Source organism: Alternaria alternata (assembly GCF_001642055.1).
Source record: "Alternaria alternata strain SRC1lrK2f unplaced genomic scaffold CC77scaffold_51, whole genome shotgun sequence".
Lineage (NCBI taxonomy): Eukaryota > Fungi > Ascomycota > Dothideomycetes > Pleosporales > Pleosporaceae > Alternaria > Alternaria alternata.
In genome coordinates, this window is record NW_017306240.1 from 1 (window position 1) to 16,005 (window position 16,005).

Consider the following 16,005-nt stretch of genomic DNA (forward strand, 5'->3'; position numbering starts at 1 on the left):
ATCTTTCTTTGTTATAGTGTGCTGGTGCAATAAGTGCTTATTTATTGCCGAGGAGTATATCCTTAGTGTTTCGGATGCACTTGCTGTTAACAACTAACTCTCAACAGCTATTATCAACACACTGCATGCGATTCTTGCTTTTTAGACTTTATCTTGTATACTAGCGGCCTACACAGGCACTACTACACTTCTTTAGCTTTCAAATGCAACTGTACAACTCCTGTACATCCTTCTCCCCTTAGCTGTGCTAAGGAGATGCATTAATATCCTCGTGATAGTGTCTTCATACACTCTACAACCCGTACAGTATGCTCTTGTAGGTTAGTATAGATATTAAATTAGGAAATCCTATCGAGCAATGTCAACAAACTAAGCAAAGCAAGGGCTTGTCGTCAACGAATCAAGCAAGGTAAAGGATTCTTGTCAGCCAAGTCAAGTAAGAGGATCGTGTTTTAGTTTACTTGGTTGATAGACGCACTGATATTACTTGCCAGCAGACATTTAGAGATGAGCTCACCAGATGTTTTAGAACACTAAACTGCTTCCATGCGCGAATCATGCGTGTCTAGAGGTTAGAATTGTTATGATCGCCTAACTCACAAAGCCACACATGCAGCGACTCAGCGAACGGATAACCTTACTGTGACCATTGCGAGAGCCAATATTACCATTACTGCATACTTTCCCGCACCATCTAATTCTTCTCACTTCGACCCATGCACAATAACCTGTTTCTCCTTCTTCAATTCCAACACCACGTCCACCGGAATCTTGATCACACTCGCCACAATATCCGCCGGGGTGAGCGCAAGCCACTGCGTGAGCGAGACATCCGCCACGCGGTCGGATTTGTAGATCTCGATGAACGTAAGATTCTGCGTCGCGGACGTGTTTTCAATATAATGGCCTACGCGAGATGCGTTAGTATCAGTTTGAGGAGTAAAAGTTAACGTAGTGGTGATTACCGGCGTTATCAGGAAAAACGGCCGTGTCACCAGCTTTGAAGTCGAACGTGCGCGCGTTGCTGTTTCCGGTGAAGACGGTGGCGCGCGCAGTGCCTGAGTGGAAGTACAGCCACTCTTCGCTCTGGAGGACGGAAAGTCAGCTCTATGCCCCTCTCACATGATTCCATTGAAAACTTACGGTCGGATGCCAGTGCAACTCCCTCACGCCCTTCGGCTCGATAGTGACATACGTCGACGCAATCGTCTTCGCAATCGGGAAGTTCGTGCTGTCGATCTTCCACCACTGGCCGCCGCCGCCGGGCGCAGGCTCGGGCGCGTGTTGGAATGTGCGGTACACGTACGACGCGTCGCCAGTGAGTTCTCCGTTGCCGCCGGTCACGTTGGCGTATTTTGTGGTGGTGCCGTTCTGGATATACGGGTTGGGAGACGGGAGAGAAGCGAAGACGGATTCGGGGAGGCCGAAAGACTTGGCAAGGAGTGCGCGCGGGGTTTTGACGAGCCAGTCTGCCAGATTGAACGTTGTGCTGCGTACTTTATCAGCGACGTTTCAGAGATGGGGGGAGGTAAAAGTTACCCAGCTCTGTCAAAATCTGCATCATCAAATGCGAGAAGATATTCGTTCTCGTCGTCCAAGCCTTGCACTGTGTGCGCCTGCCCCTTGGGGAAATACCAGATGTCGCCAAATCCAAGTTCGGTTACTTGGTGTCGACCATTTTCATCAACGGCGGAGACAAGGACGCGACCGAAGAGGACCTGGCCCCATTCTGCCTACAATACCATCAGCATAGCACCTCTCAATTAAATTGCGACACATACCACGCGATGCCAGTGCAACTCGCGAATCGCACCCTTTTTAAGATGCTGTTGCGCAGCGGCAATGTCGTGACTTGCAGGTAAGTCGTTGTCAACTTGCTCACGCACCCATCCACCTGGAAAGATTCGCGTTTTGGAGTCGCCGAAGCGCCATTTGAGGTTGGGCACTGTGCCCGAGTCGGTGCTTTGTTCGCCCAAGTTTGATGGGTTGTCGAGATCGATTTGGCGATCAGTCCCTCCTATCAGTTGTTAGATTTGCTCATCTATACAAAAAGTTCCGCGCACCTAAGATTGGAGCGCCTTTGCCCTTGTCGTCAATGGGCTGGCCTTTACTGAACTGTTCGCGCTTGATGACTGCGCCCAGAGTAGAAGACGCGAATAGAACGCTGGCAGCGAGGCACTGGAACTTCATCGTTGGTCAAGAAGTCAGTTGCGAAGCGTATCTCGGAAACTCAAGGCTGCGAGATTGAGGCTCATATATGTTCCGCACGCCGGCTCCTTGGGTCAAACCAACATCGATCCCGATATGCACATCGTACATGCAAGCCACTTTCGCCCATAAAGCAGCTATGTCGCGACTGCTGGACAGGAATTGCGCGAGGGCGATCATTCGGTCCTTGTTTGCGCATCGCATTGGAGTAGGTCGTGCAGTGCAGCCCGTCCCGCTGCAGCCAAGAGACCCCAAGAGGTAGACTTACCGGTAAGGTGCTAAGTCTTACCGTTACTCGACAAGGTTCAGCCTTTCCAAATCTTCAATGTGCGCAAATATTGGACGATATGTCGCTATCCTTGGCGTGGTGGTATAGATGTTGTAGATCTGCCCCGCAATGGGCTCGCGTCAATGGTACCATTCGTGCGCCGAATTGCGGAGAGGGCTTGGCGTTGTAGTCAGCCCTGTCCTCCGCGGGAGAAGCTCCGACTTCATGTGAGATTTGGCTGGGTACTCCAAACCCATACATATTGTTTGATGAGGATGTGTAAGACGGCTGAGACATACAATCTTTGCGGAAGGTCAATATGCATATGCTGAATCATTGCCAACTTCTGTGCATTGAGGAATCACACCAGTCTTTTTTTATGTTTGTGTACCTCTTCTGGGTCGACTTCTTGCTGTCCTAGCCTAGTCCGCGGACAGTGGAATTCTCTGAACGTAACATCTAAGAGCGTTAACCTGTGCATAGCTTCAAGAACCGTCGAGGGCCGAGGACGATCTTGAAGCTTCTTGTCAACCCCTGCTCGTCCTCTTCTTCTCGGCCGTAGTGTCGTCCAGGATTGGTGAACACTGTGCATCGAGTGAAAAGAAAACTGAATAGAATTCTGCTCCTGTGATATGAAGCACAGATCAGGCAACTCTCTAGTCACGGCAACTATCTCTGCCGTGCTCACATGGTTCCTATAGCGACGATCTACGTGCTCTTTCTCAGCTTCCACACCCAAAGTGTATGCTCTCCTGACGATCAGATAGTGAGTTGGAGATGCATTCGAGGTTCGTCGTCAGGGCCGGGCTGGATGGTGCCATCTACGCAGGCGAGATGAGAGATGAGGATAGGACCGTAGCGGGATGGCAGCATGGCGATGAGCAAAAGAATTGTGCACGAAAGAGACATCAGTGAAGTATAAATATGGTCATTGTAGCCGTGACAAAGGAATCAGCTCACAACTTGCTCTAAATCTCTCAACAGCTCCACAGCCTTCATCCTCTCAACCAATACTCTCTAAAACATGCTCTCTCGTGCCCTTTTAGGTTCGCTGCTTGCGAGCACAGCAAGTGCCATCTCGCTACCACCCCTGATCCCCAGTATCCCTGGTGTCACTGAGCCTCTTTCCGAGAACGCTCCACCTCTGCCCATTCTCCAAGTTCCGACTCCGCCTTTGGAGAGCCCACCTCACTCGGTGAACTCCCAGATCCGTCCCAAGAAGATCGGATACTTCTGGACTGCGGCAGGTGACAACAAGCACAAGGACTTCCTTGCTACGTACTCGCTCGACGATGAGACATTTGGCACTCTGATTGCTATCACAGACGTACCGTCCTCTGGCAACTCGCCGCATCACTTGGGCCCGTCCATCGATGGCAAGACGCTCGTCGGTGGCGGTCTTTTGTCGCTGCTAAAGACTCAAGTAAGTATGTCCAACCCCCAGTGTAATCACGCACTTATACCCCGTAGGACACGGCATACTACTTCGACACCACGAACCCATACCAGCCCAAGTTTAAGAAGTCAAACCGTGCTCTACTCTCCTCCATCACCGATGAGATTCGAGCCAAACCTGATGGCGGCTTTCTCATCACCTACATGGGCTCCGCCGTCGGTACTTCTCCCGGCCGCCTCATTGAGACTGATGCCGAGTTCAACATCATCCACGAGTGGCCCGAGGATGTTCCCTCGACCCTCAACATCCTCGGCGAGCAGTTCAGCCCGCATGGCCTGTCCATCGACTTCAAGAACAACATCATCTTGACATCCGACTTCGTCGTGCCCGTCACGATCCTCAAGCCCGCGAGCATTACCGGCATCCAGAAAGCCAATACGCTTCGCCTCTGGGAACTCAGCTCGCGCAAGATCATCTCCACGATTACCATCCCGAATGGCGCTGGGATCCAGGACGTCAAGTTCATCCCCAACAATCCTGAATCCGCTGCTCTTGCTACCGCCGTCGGACCAGGACAGGTCTGGATCATCTACCCCTTCCGCAAGAATGCGCAGGGCAAACAGGGCGTCGCAGAACTTCTCTTTGATCTTGGTCCCCGCGCGCGCAACAACCTCGCCATCTACTCCGACATCACCGACGACGGCCACTTCGCATACTTCACGCTCACGCTCGGAAATCATATCGCAGCGCTGGACATCCGTGATTTGAACAACGTAAAGCGCCTGGACAACCCTGACGAGAACCAGGACATCGTCGGACCGCATTACATCAAGATCAGCCCAGACAAGAAGAACCTGCTTGTTACTGATTACTTTGTGCAGACGGGCGATATCGGCATCGTAAACACCCCGGCGGACTTCAAGGCGCAGTGGATTGATATTTTGCCAGATGGTAGCTTGAGCTTCAACCGCAGCATTGACTTCTTAAGCCAGTTTCCGGAGAGAGGTGGAGCATGGCCTCACAGTGCGGTTATCTTCGATTTGACGGACCCAGCAAAGCCTTACTACTACTAGATGATTGAGGAGGGGAAACGGCGTAAGGATAGATTAATCTGCAAGTTCTGCTTAGTTTAATGTTTTCTTAGTCTTTCTTTCTATAGCTGTTAGTGAAAGCGGGAATACTTACGTTCGCTCTGCACGCTCCTTAGATTAAGTAAGCGATTTTTAAGATATTGTAGTCTTAAAGCTAGTTACTATAGTTTCTACAGCGCTAATATATTCTAAAATAATAATAAAACTTAATTCTTCCCCCCTGTAAGAGGCTGCGCTCCGTAGAGCAATCGCGAGGTATACAAGAGGTTGTATTCAATAGAGAGCTAAACTCCCAAGCTACGTAGCTAACTATATATAAGCTGGTTACCCGAGTAACAATCAGGCCGGCAAGGTCTAGGTGCACGAGGCAGCCCCTAGGTCCTGCGGCTGTTGTCTGAACGTCGTTCAGGCGGTCCGAGGAGAATCCGGGTGCTCGAGGTAGCACCCGGATTCTACAAGTAGACCAAGATTCCATCAAGGAGCTATCCAAAGGGCGTTTAGCCCGTTACAACTATCACGAGGATGCCAATGCATCTCCTTAGCACAGCCAAGGTGAGAAGGATGTATAGGTGTTGTACCGTTGTATTCAAAAGCTAAAGGAGTGTAGTAGTGCCTATGTAGGCTGCTAGTATACAGAATAAAGTTCAAAAAGCAGAGATTGCATAAAGTGTGTAGGTTATAGCTGTTAAGGGTTCGTTGTCGACAACAAGTGCATCCGAAACACTAAAGATATACTCTTCAGCAATAACTAAGCACTTATTGCACCGGCACACTATAAAACTACTAAACTTATAAAACTACTACACCTATAAAACTACGTTAAAATTCTACTAGAACTACTAAATTTTTCTAAAACTACTGTGCCGGTGCATAGAGTGATTAGTTAGTATAAGGGAGTATATCTTTCGTGCTGGGTGTGCACTTGCTGGGGGCATCGAAGAATCCTTATCCTATCGATCAATTTGTTACACTTAAACAATATCAACACACTTCATGCTATCTTTTGCTTTTTAAACTTCGTCTTGTATACTAGTAGCTAACTTAGGCACTACTACAGCCATTTCGCTCTCAAATACAGCTGTACAACACCTGTACACCCCTCTCCTCCTTAGCTGCACAGAAGAGATGCTTCGACGTCCTCGTGATAGTGTCTTCATACACTCCAACACCTGTACACTACTAGACTTTGTAGATTTCTTGTAACGAGGACTTAAGGTACATGTCCCTCGAGGGAACAGAGTACGCGCTAAACCTGCTTATAAGGCGCGCCTCGCTCTACAGAGAGAGGCAAGGATTATTCTCTTTACAACCTACACCTGTAGTCTGAATATACGAGCTATCTCCCACTATCCTTAGTAACGTGAAGCAAGCACTATTGCCTACAGTTACGCCTTACATTTCCAGAGACTTTGCTAAAAATACGTACTTAAGAACGCTCTAAATTTAAAAAGATAGAGCTTTTTTATTATTAAAGTAAGATAAAAGAGTTATTTTTAATATATATATTCTGTAAAGCCTTTTATAAAACAGAAGTGTTGCTAAGCTTCTCTTGCCTCTTGATTGCCTTACATTCGTAGACATAGCGCTGCATTAAGTAACGCACTTGTTAGTATGTATAGTGTAACAAAAGAAACTACAAGACTGATATAGTTGCTCTAACTAACGTTACTACTGTAACCCAGCACTTCTACCAGTACATTAACAGTGGTACTTAGTGACCACAACGCGACCAAACCCCATCCAATAGCCTTGTCCATTCTCCACCTGCGCACTGGTACGGCAACAAGAAGTCCAGCGAGTGTTGCAAGCAAAGTAGCTCCTGATATTACCAAGGTCGTGCTTACGGCGATGTGGTAGGGCCTGAAGTGGACAGACTGATCTGGGTGTTTTTCATGACGATGCTCGCCCTTGGTAATAATCATGTAGCATCCGCTCAGCCCTACGCCGAGTAAGATGTTCAGCATTGGGCCGCCAAAGCAGGCTGAGAGGGCCATGATGGGGAATCCGAGCCGTGCAACAGTTATGTCGGCGACGAGATCACCAAGTGAGTTGCCAACCGCAAAAATAGTCAACCCGAGGATGGCGTCGGACATGTTGAGGATAACACCCAAGGTCCGCAGAACACCAACGACCTCGTTGGCAATAGTGCTGATCCAAGCAATGGCGACGGCAAACCCAACAAAGCAAAGTGCTGAGCGCCAATTCGGCGGGCGATTCGGCGTGGTGGTGAAGAGGATGAATGCAAGAACGCTGAGAGAACCGACCAAACCGTAGAGCGTATGACGAAGCAAGATACGTGGGTTGTCGGGTTCAATGTTCGCCCATAGGACGAGGACAAGGAAGAAGGGAGCTGTAAACACCTGCACGATTACGAGCCAGCGGTTCCATTGTTTTGGCTCGATAGGTGTAGGGATCGTCGGAAGCTGCTCGGGTGACTGTGCTACAGTGTCTGAATCCGTGATATACACCTGCGGTGGTGGTTGACTGGTGGTCGTGCTGAACGATCCACCATTAGGTTGTCGGGAAGAAAGATTCGCTGGCGATTTGGACTTCGATAAGCCCATGTTTGCAGGTGTTTCCGGTGGCAGCACCAGTGATATGCTACGGGTGTGGGAGTCCCCGCTCCCGCTATGCGGCGTGGCTGCGGGTGGTAGACCGAAGTCTAGAGAAAGCTCTGCGTGGCCTCCATCGTTCTCATCTTTCTGCGGCTCGACAACTGGGAGCGTGATGGTGAGTAAGAAGACGGGTAGACTTGCGACGAGGCCCAAGATTTTGTCAAATATGTTCTTGTCTGACCAACTGGTCAACGTCGGGAATAGGGTGGAGATCAGGACGTGTGGGGTTGGTATGATCCCTGAAGGCCACCATTTTGGTATCTTGGCTGCTTCGATATGACCGAACGGATCTCTTGGGAAGAAACTTGACTCAGGTGATGCGCTAGGCGAGGGTAGACGAAGACTCTGGGGTCTAGAAGTGGATTGCGCCGACCAAGGATAATCAGTATAGGCAGGGAATGGTATTGGAGGAGAAGCGGCATCCGGTACGGTCAACTTCAGACTAGGGGGCTGGGATCGAGAATCACTTTCTGTTAGCGGAGTCGAACGAGGGCTCAGTGATGGTGAGATTGTACGGAGGGGTGCTTGATCCTCAGGACCCGGAGGCGCCAGCCTGTTAGGGGAAGGAAGTCGGTCTCTCGGTGCGACAGGACTTGGTGCTCTGGAAGAGCGGGAGGCTGGCGGAGACAACGAGATGGTCGGCGATGGAGGCGCATCCAGCATTCTGCTTGGTTCATTGGGGGTGGCGGATATGAAGGTAATGTCAGGCACGCCTTGTCCCTGCAGCGTGCTCGGGTGTAGGCGGACATTGTCGATGTCATTTGTGGAAACGGCTCGCGCTCGGTTGCCTAGACTCTGCTGGATGTCGAGATTCGGTCGGATCACATGCAGTGATGCATTGGACGCAGTTGGGTTCACATCAAATGGAGGCCGATCCGCTGGGCCTGCTGTTGAGATGTAGTTTTGCTGCTGGGCAGTCGTATAAGTAGGGTCGTCCGAATACCGCCGCAAACTGATTGGCATCGACTGAATGTTGCGCGACTTTTGCAGGGAGGAGAGTACCGCTCTGAACTCCAAAGCTCCGACCAAACTCGGTCGGATGGGGGTATGAGTGTTGCGTCGGGACATGTTCGGGCGATTGACGCGCATGTTATTTGTCAGCTCGCCCATCCAGCGTTCGCGCTCTTCTTCGTTGTCATCGTCGTCCATGGTATTGTCGCCGCCAGCGCGTTCGAGCATAGAAAAGTCGTCGATGGATACGCCGTGGCCCGGGGTCCTGCTACCAGCACTGATTTCATCGTCATGGTACTCTGGAAATTCTTCTTCTTCGCCACCGGGGGTAACATAATGACTCCTGATGGCGGCTGCCCTCGCTCGTCGCGCCTTCCTCAAATTGAGCCACCAGTGCCAGGCGACGACAAAGGCGACGTAGAAGAGATAAAAGGCCACCATAGTGACCGACTCCCACAGATGCAGTTTCCCGTCAACGATGAAGCCCATGCTGAAGGCAGCCGCGACGAGAAAGAAGCCGACGTCGCGAACGAAGCTCTTGCGCGCGACCTGGAATGGGCGAATCAGAGCCATGGAGCCCGAGACAACGGCCGTGATGAAACATGCAGCACCGATAAGCTCGCCTACAGCCAAACTCGCAGCGTGAGTGCGGAAGGCGGCAAAGGTAGAGAAGACATCGGGACTGCCATTGCCAAAGGCAAGCAGTGTCACGCCAGCCAAGCTCTCGCTCATGCCCAGCATGCGCGCAATTGTATTGAGGTTGACGCAGAAGAAGTCGCTCGCGGCGATGCCAATGGTGCTGAAGAGAAGGGCGAGCCAAAGCGTCATGAGGACGAAGGCAAAGGGCTTCGCATGCGGGAGGCGACAGTAATAGAGGGTCAGGTAGGATATGACGCCGGCTTCTTCATCGGGGCAGTTTGCGCGCACAAAGGCGCATTGGTCTCTGGCGTGGTGAACGAGGCGACACTCCTCGTCCTTGATGGACAGGTCCCTCTTCTGCAATGCGCCAACTATGGCGTTGCCGTCTGCAGCTTGCGACTTGGCCCATGCTAACAGCGATATGAGGGAGATGGCGAGGATGGTGAGGGCGAAGGGTCGTGCCGAGTAACGTGAGCGGCGCAATCGCTGGGCGTGCTTGAGTATGGTGGAGTCGTCCATGGTCACGACATGTTCTTGCGTGAGTCGGAGGGGCCGCGCAAGGGGGGACGAGGGCCGGTTTTAGGTGGAGGGGAGCGTGAAGGCGGCGACGTGCGATAGCGTAACAGATAGCGGAGGACGGTGCGCGAAGCGTTTGGACTGGATCGGCTGATGCGCGACAGCAATGCGTACGTGTGTGGCAGTGTTGGCAATTTGCGAAATAACGAACGTCATCGTAGCATGATAGCGATATGGGGAGAGAAGCCCGGATCTTGGAAGTTGGAAAGAAGGGCGACGCGGAGCGATAGAAGCACAGGGTTTCTGGATGACGGTGTTCGTCGCGCTAATAGAGATGGCAAAAGTGTGGCGCAGGCATGTGGCTGAGTCTTTTTGTGGGTCGTTGGATCTTCACAGTCTTCCGCCTTGTGCTGTCACACATGAACTCTTCTTTTCGTTTCTCACTTCCAACACCTCAACACGCCCTGCGTTTTTGGAGAAGCGAGAACAGTGTATTGATGTTGCAGCTGATCCGGTTTGTGCGCGTCTACTTTTTCCTTTTCTTTCCTTAACTCCACAAGACACTTCGACGCGGCTCCTGGCTTCTTACCGTTCATCTCCGCCACTCAGGTCATCGCTCAAGGCGCCAGTCAAGTAACCACTGCATACATCTCTCGTATATTATTGGCACACTGAGATCTTGAGAGGCTCGATGGTCTATATACCAGGCAATACTAGCTTCGTTAATGCCACCTGGTAGGCTATGTCTCTGTTACTTGTGGACTCCTGACTTTATTCTTCTCGATCGAGAGATCACCAGACTTCTCAACATATGCTTGCTAATGCAGAAATTTCAATCCGTTGACGTTATCACCACATACAAGACAAGAATAAAGCGGGCATAGAGACAGTATACCTCACCATCAAGCCTACATTAACTTCTGAAACAAAGCTCCATAGAGACTGAATGAACTCTAAGCTTCTAGATGCTTTATGTCTACATTGCAACGCTTAACACATACTCGTACTAGGGCCAGGTATGATATATTCCAATGAATATCTACCTTTTCCTCCTCATAGGGCGCATGGCGACCTTCGTTTCATCTCGCTACTGCTCAAAATTCTTTGAGGTACCCGGATAGCCAGCCCCACCTTCAACACACATCCCTTTCCAGATCTGTATTAGCTCTTGTGGAAGTATAGCCATATCAAGGTCTCTCTCACTCGCACTCGCTAGAGCCTTCCAACCCTCCACATGCTCTGCACTCGTACTATCGACGACATAGGTATAGTTGTCGAACTTGTCAGACCCGACAGCAAGCATGGCATCCATGCCGCTGGCAAATCCGAAGACAGCGAGGAGTTGTTTGTACTTGGCCCAGTTGGCGTCTGTCATGGGGATACCAATTGTGTCTAGACGTAGGTGGGAGAAGTCAATGGGCGTTCCATACGCAAGTCATACAGGCCACTTACAGACAACGTTCGGAAGAATGCCATCGTGTTCTACAACCGTGTGCAGAGATTCCGCCATATAGCTATCAATAAAGGTTAAGAGCCTTTCGCGGTCATCTAGACAGAGAGCAGACCCTGTTTCGCGGATTATCCGGAGAGGGCCGAGAAAGATATGACGCTCCTTGGCCTTGAGGGCAATTAGTTGCGCAGCTTGAGAAATAAAGAGATTGGTTGAGGCTTACATCAGATCCAGGCGTAACTGCACGACAAGGCGGAGCTCATTCAGAATTAGGATCCATCCCGTCAAACACTGGTGTATCTCGAGTCGCACGATTGTGAGCTACTGCCATGCTGCCTGACCCAGTGAAAGGAGTCATACCGTCGGGTGAAGCATACGGGGGTAGTCTATCAGAGGCTGTGCATTTGTCTCCGCCTGAGTAGCCGACGATACGATAGTCAAAAGGTGATCTGTATGATCCCTTTTCCCACCCATGTTTTGGCGCGCCAGGCGGAATCAACGCGGCCTGACGCATTGAGTGTGCAACTTCTGACGCAATCGAGCCTGCTGCTGTTCTTTGCTCTTGATAAGTGACAACAGGGGTAAGAGGTGCTTGCGTGTGCATGAGGTTACGCGCTTCGGAGAGCCGGTTGCCAAAATCAGGGTCCACAAACCGTGTATACTTGAAATGCTCCACCCACTGCGGAACCGTTGACGAAGATGGAGATGACGAAGCCTCGTCAATGCGATGAGTTATATTCATGTTCTTTGGCTGAACGCGATTGAGAAAATTGAAGAATTGCGCTAGAAATCTGGGGTATAATATGAGATGTCTTAGGAGGAGTAGTGGGTGAAGCGAACGAACACTGAAAGCTCTCAGCTACCTTACATTCGCTTGAGAAAGAGCACTGTTTCTGATTCGCCACTGTTAGTGAAAGAACCCAACGACCCAAATCAGCCATAGTGTCAAGCAGGAACTCACATTCACCGCCAGTCTCTAGGAAATCTCGGTTGTTTCTCTATTTTCATTATCAACTAACGAGGGTATGCATACGCGTGCGAGCCAACCTCGCCATAGTGTAATCCATGTACTGGTTCCTCTACCCACTGACGAATCCAATACACTCACATTATTCTCCAAAGTAAAACACCAAGAACACTCACGGACCTGGCGCCCTTGCTGCGGCGTACAGCATGCATTGGCGTCACATCAAATGGCGGGCGCCATGGCAGAAGCGCCATCTCTGAGTACTAGAGAGGTTCCAGGCGGAAGACGCAGCTAAGGAAAAGGCTGAAGCTGTTCAGAGGCGTCGAGATAAGACTGCTGGTGTATGTCTCAAGACAATCCAAAACATCGACCAGACTGGCTGCACTAACATCCAACAGCGTGTCACACTTGAGCGTCTTGAGAAAGCTGAGAGCATGTGGAATCGCTGCAAGCGCTCGATACGCTGCTCTCGTGATGGAACGTGGTTGGAAATACACATCAAGCACGGGTCATTGATCAGTGGCGGATAGACTGCTGAGATAACTAAAGATGGAAACATAGGTGATCAAGACAGATGGAATGTCAACAATATATTTGAGGACTGGGAAGGCGACTACACGAACGTACTGGCAGAATACGAAATCTTCTAACGGCAATTAAGAATAGGAATAGTAACCCCTGTAGCAGATGCTGTCACGATGTGTATGTGGTTGTATCTTCGTGCAACTCGCATTCTACGACGACAGGAATCAGACGCCACTCGTTCCTGGAGTTGCAACTGCATCACAATGAAGTTTGAAAGAGTTCTACCTGTAGTATGGAGTTGAAAGCAGGCGAGGTATCAAGTGTATACCATTGACTATCGAGATTCTTGCTTAGTGTCACATGCGCGTGTCGCTAATTGAATTGTCTCATTCACGAAACATGACCACTTTCTAGCAAATGAAAGCTTTTCGATAGCCTTCGATGGTCGATGAGTCAGCTAAGAATACGCAGTAGTGGTGTGGGCGTGGCGGATCCACGAGCGACATGATTCTCGTGCTCTGTAGCAAAGGCCATTCCACAAACAATCTTTAACACAAAACGGGCGAGCGTGCCTCTCTCTCTGGTCATGATAGAATGGCTCGATCCATCGTCAACGATGAATTACCTTTCTTCCTCATCCCGGTAGCCTCAGGCGTGCGCTCGCGGCGCCATCTCGTCTTGATTCGACGTGTTGAGGCGCATAAAGACATTTCAAGAATATATCCAGTCTGCAGTCGGCGCTAATCAGGAAGATTGGACTACAATCGACTGGGCATATGTCTCTGAGAAGGCTTCGCTCGTCCAGCAAGCAGTGGATGAACTGCTTGTCTACGTTACCCGCCGTCCGAGGTCAAGGATCGCCTGCCGATTATCAGTCGTCATCAGGCAGTTGCGGATCTTAAAAGTGTTTCTCGAAGGAGAGGTAAGTTCTGAGTAAGCTTGCTGCATGGATTCACATTTCTTGAATTGACTCATTCAGGGCTGCATAGGCTACGTCCAGTCACTAGAGGTGATGGCGAAAGGGATGAGACGCGCATCGACTATTCTTTGGACTCAAATTTCTTTTAGCCCCTTCGGTGAGGGGCTCGATATAGGAAGCGTAGTCGCGAAAGATTGTGCTTCGCAGCGGTGCTCTATAGGTTGGGAGAAGTTCACATTGCAATTTGACCGGATCTAGAATTACTAAGCTAGTCTGGTCACTCGTCGTGGATGTGGGCGATCGGCCTGCTCAAGGCCATCAGTTAGTCATTTTTCCTTGTTTAGCAAAACGAAATCGGTGTTTGAACAACGAGCTGGCCTCAATACCTTGTACGTGATGTGCGATTGCGCAGGAGAGAAGAGGTGGGTTGTTTGGCGATCGTGGCGCCTAACAGCGTTTCCAACGGGACGTAATACTGTACGGTTGAAGCTATCGTGAGGTACGTACGGGTCGATTTCTGGTGTTGTACGTACTGTATGTCCAAAAAAAGCTCTAAGTACGAGCCGTAGCCGTAGTACGTTCGCTTAGACCACATACGGACCGTATAATTGCCTAATTAGGAAACTGCTAAGCTTGTTTTGTAAATTGAAGCTGCTGTAGGCGCTCGGGGAGCTGTATCGTGGTGTTGAGGATAGATTTTTCGGCTAACGTCGTCGCCTAGGCAGCTGTATAACCCACCACCGATCGAGCTGGTGGTAGGGTTGTGGACTGTTGTGCGGTTTCTCGAAACCCACGATCGGTATCGTGGTGTTGAGGATAGAGCTTTTAGCCAGCGTCGTCGCCTAGGCAGCTGTTGTTGCTGGCTATATTGCTGCTGCTGCTAGCGACCCTGCTGTTGCCGCTGCCTTGCTTGCTATCCTAGCGTTGTACGTGTTGTTGTAGCTTCAAAACTTCGCTTTTAACAACGCTGTAACGTAACTAGTTCTTCTAAAGTTGTAGAGCCTCTATTGTAGCTGCGCTAAGGCGGTTTCGATTGCTTATAACTGTCTGTTTAGTGGTTAAGAAGATACGCTCACACTCGCAACTAGTAGCGGGGATAGAGAGGTAGTTAGTAGCAATCTTAAAGACTACTAGGTACTTCTAGCGTCTGATTTTAAGCCACTAGCGCTAAGGATTGTAGAGAAGAGTGAGTTGTTGTTCGCTAGCGTTTGTAAGGTCCTTACGGAGGTTGTTAAAGTACTCCTCTAGCTAGCTTGCACGCTTTTAACGCTTTTAAGACTTTAAGCTAGTAAGAAATATAAGATTAATAGCTATTGTTTAGCTGTAGAGGTTAGCGTTGCTGCTAGGTACCTTGCGACGCGGCAGCGGCAACGCTGTATTGTTGTCGTCTACCTCTGCTGCTATATAGAGCTTAAAAACCTTTATTATAGAGTCTTTTGCGCGCTTTACCTAATTAGCGTACTACTTCTAGTAGGTTTAAAACTAGGCAAGGCGTAGGGCGGGATAGAGAGCAGTTGCAATAACGTAATAGCTAATTTAGGGTTGTATAATTAGCTTTTTAAAGTATAAGGTAAGCTTCTTAAGGCTATATTTTATAGCAGCTACAAAGTAATTGCTGTTATTACTATTGTTGTTAAACTTAGCTTTAGTAGAGCTATAGAGAGTCTATAAAGCTTACAAGCTTATTAAGGTTTGTGTTACAATGTTCTATTATTATAGGATTCTAGCTATAGACTAGTAAGCTACTAGGAACCCTTCAGGGCACCGTCAGCCTACACTAGCTACGATTACGTGACGTAGATATATATTATCCCTCTAAGAGGCTTAATAGCTTCTTAAGGATTCGTCTTAATATAAGCCTATACTAATATCTTAGTGCCTGCTAAACTGCTCCTTACAGTTTGCTACAATAACCTAAAGCTAGACGTACTGTTATTACTCTCTAGGCGCTTTGTTATCTTAATAAGTGCTTATAGAAAGTTAATAAGCTATTATACGCCCTCCTACTCCTTGCTAGAGATCTTGTTATTAAGTAGGTTATACTTGTTGTTGTAGCCTTACAAAGCTTGTTGTTGTAGTCTTATTATAAAGCGAGTAATTAAGTTATAAAGCTCTAGGCAACAGAGGAGCATATAGTACACTAAGTACTAGCAGACGCCTCTATCTTAACGTAATTAAAGCGTGTTATACGTATATAGGTTGTTATTATTGCGTAGTTCTTTCTAGAGTAATAGAAATAACTTATAACGCTTATAAGAGGCGTAAATAGCGTTAACAAAGTTATATAGCTTACTAACAACCCTATAGAATTAAAAAAGCTTATATTGTTAAGCTAGGGACGCCTCTACAAGCTAGGATTTAAACTAGCTTACGCCTTTACTATATAATATCGCCTTAACAACAAGGTTTATAATATGCCTAGCATAGCGTATGCAGTTGTTTAACGTAAGATTAATATTA

General features: G+C 49.1%; 4 protein-coding genes across 4 annotated transcripts; 1 reads left to right on the forward strand and 3 right to left on the reverse strand.

Moving 5' to 3' along the window:
* Positions 1–704: 704 nt before the first annotated feature.
* On the reverse strand, positions 705–2,190 carry CC77DRAFT_951418 (Bicupin, oxalate decarboxylase/oxidase; the record flags this gene model as incomplete). Its single annotated transcript, XM_018535380.1, has 6 exons — positions 705–907; positions 966–1,086; positions 1,144–1,489; positions 1,540–1,733; positions 1,782–2,017; positions 2,064–2,190. The coding sequence occupies 6 exons, from the start codon at positions 2,188–2,190 to the stop codon at positions 705–707; spliced, it is 1,227 nt and encodes a 408-aa protein (XP_018378646.1).
* Positions 2,191–3,443: 1,253 nt separating this feature from the next.
* On the forward strand, positions 3,444–5,184 carry CC77DRAFT_1100924 (hypothetical protein). Its single transcript, XM_018530103.1, has 2 exons — positions 3,444–3,899; positions 3,947–5,184. Exons 1-2 carry the CDS (start codon positions 3,501–3,503, stop codon positions 4,943–4,945), a joined length of 1,398 nt encoding a protein of 465 aa, XP_018378647.1. The 5' UTR covers positions 3,444–3,500; the 3' UTR covers positions 4,946–5,184.
* A 1,265-nt stretch (positions 5,185–6,449) lies between these two features.
* Positions 6,450–9,969, reverse strand: CC77DRAFT_1100925 (sodium/calcium exchanger protein-like protein). The gene has a single exon (XM_018530104.1). The coding sequence runs from the start codon at positions 9,685–9,687 to the stop codon at positions 6,619–6,621; it is 3,069 nt and encodes a 1,022-aa protein (XP_018378648.1). The 5' UTR covers positions 9,688–9,969; the 3' UTR covers positions 6,450–6,618.
* Positions 9,970–10,771: 802 nt separating this feature from the next.
* On the reverse strand, positions 10,772–11,947 carry CC77DRAFT_1055759 (hypothetical protein; the record flags this gene model as incomplete). The annotated part of the gene is made up of 4 exons (XM_018527844.1): positions 11,495–11,947; positions 11,358–11,374; positions 11,137–11,302; positions 10,772–11,076 (listed from the first exon to the last, which is right to left on the reverse strand). Exons 1-4 carry the CDS (start codon positions 11,874–11,876, stop codon positions 10,772–10,774), a joined length of 870 nt encoding a protein of 289 aa, XP_018378649.1. The 5' UTR covers positions 11,877–11,947.
* Between the last annotated feature and the right edge of the window lie 4,058 nt (positions 11,948–16,005).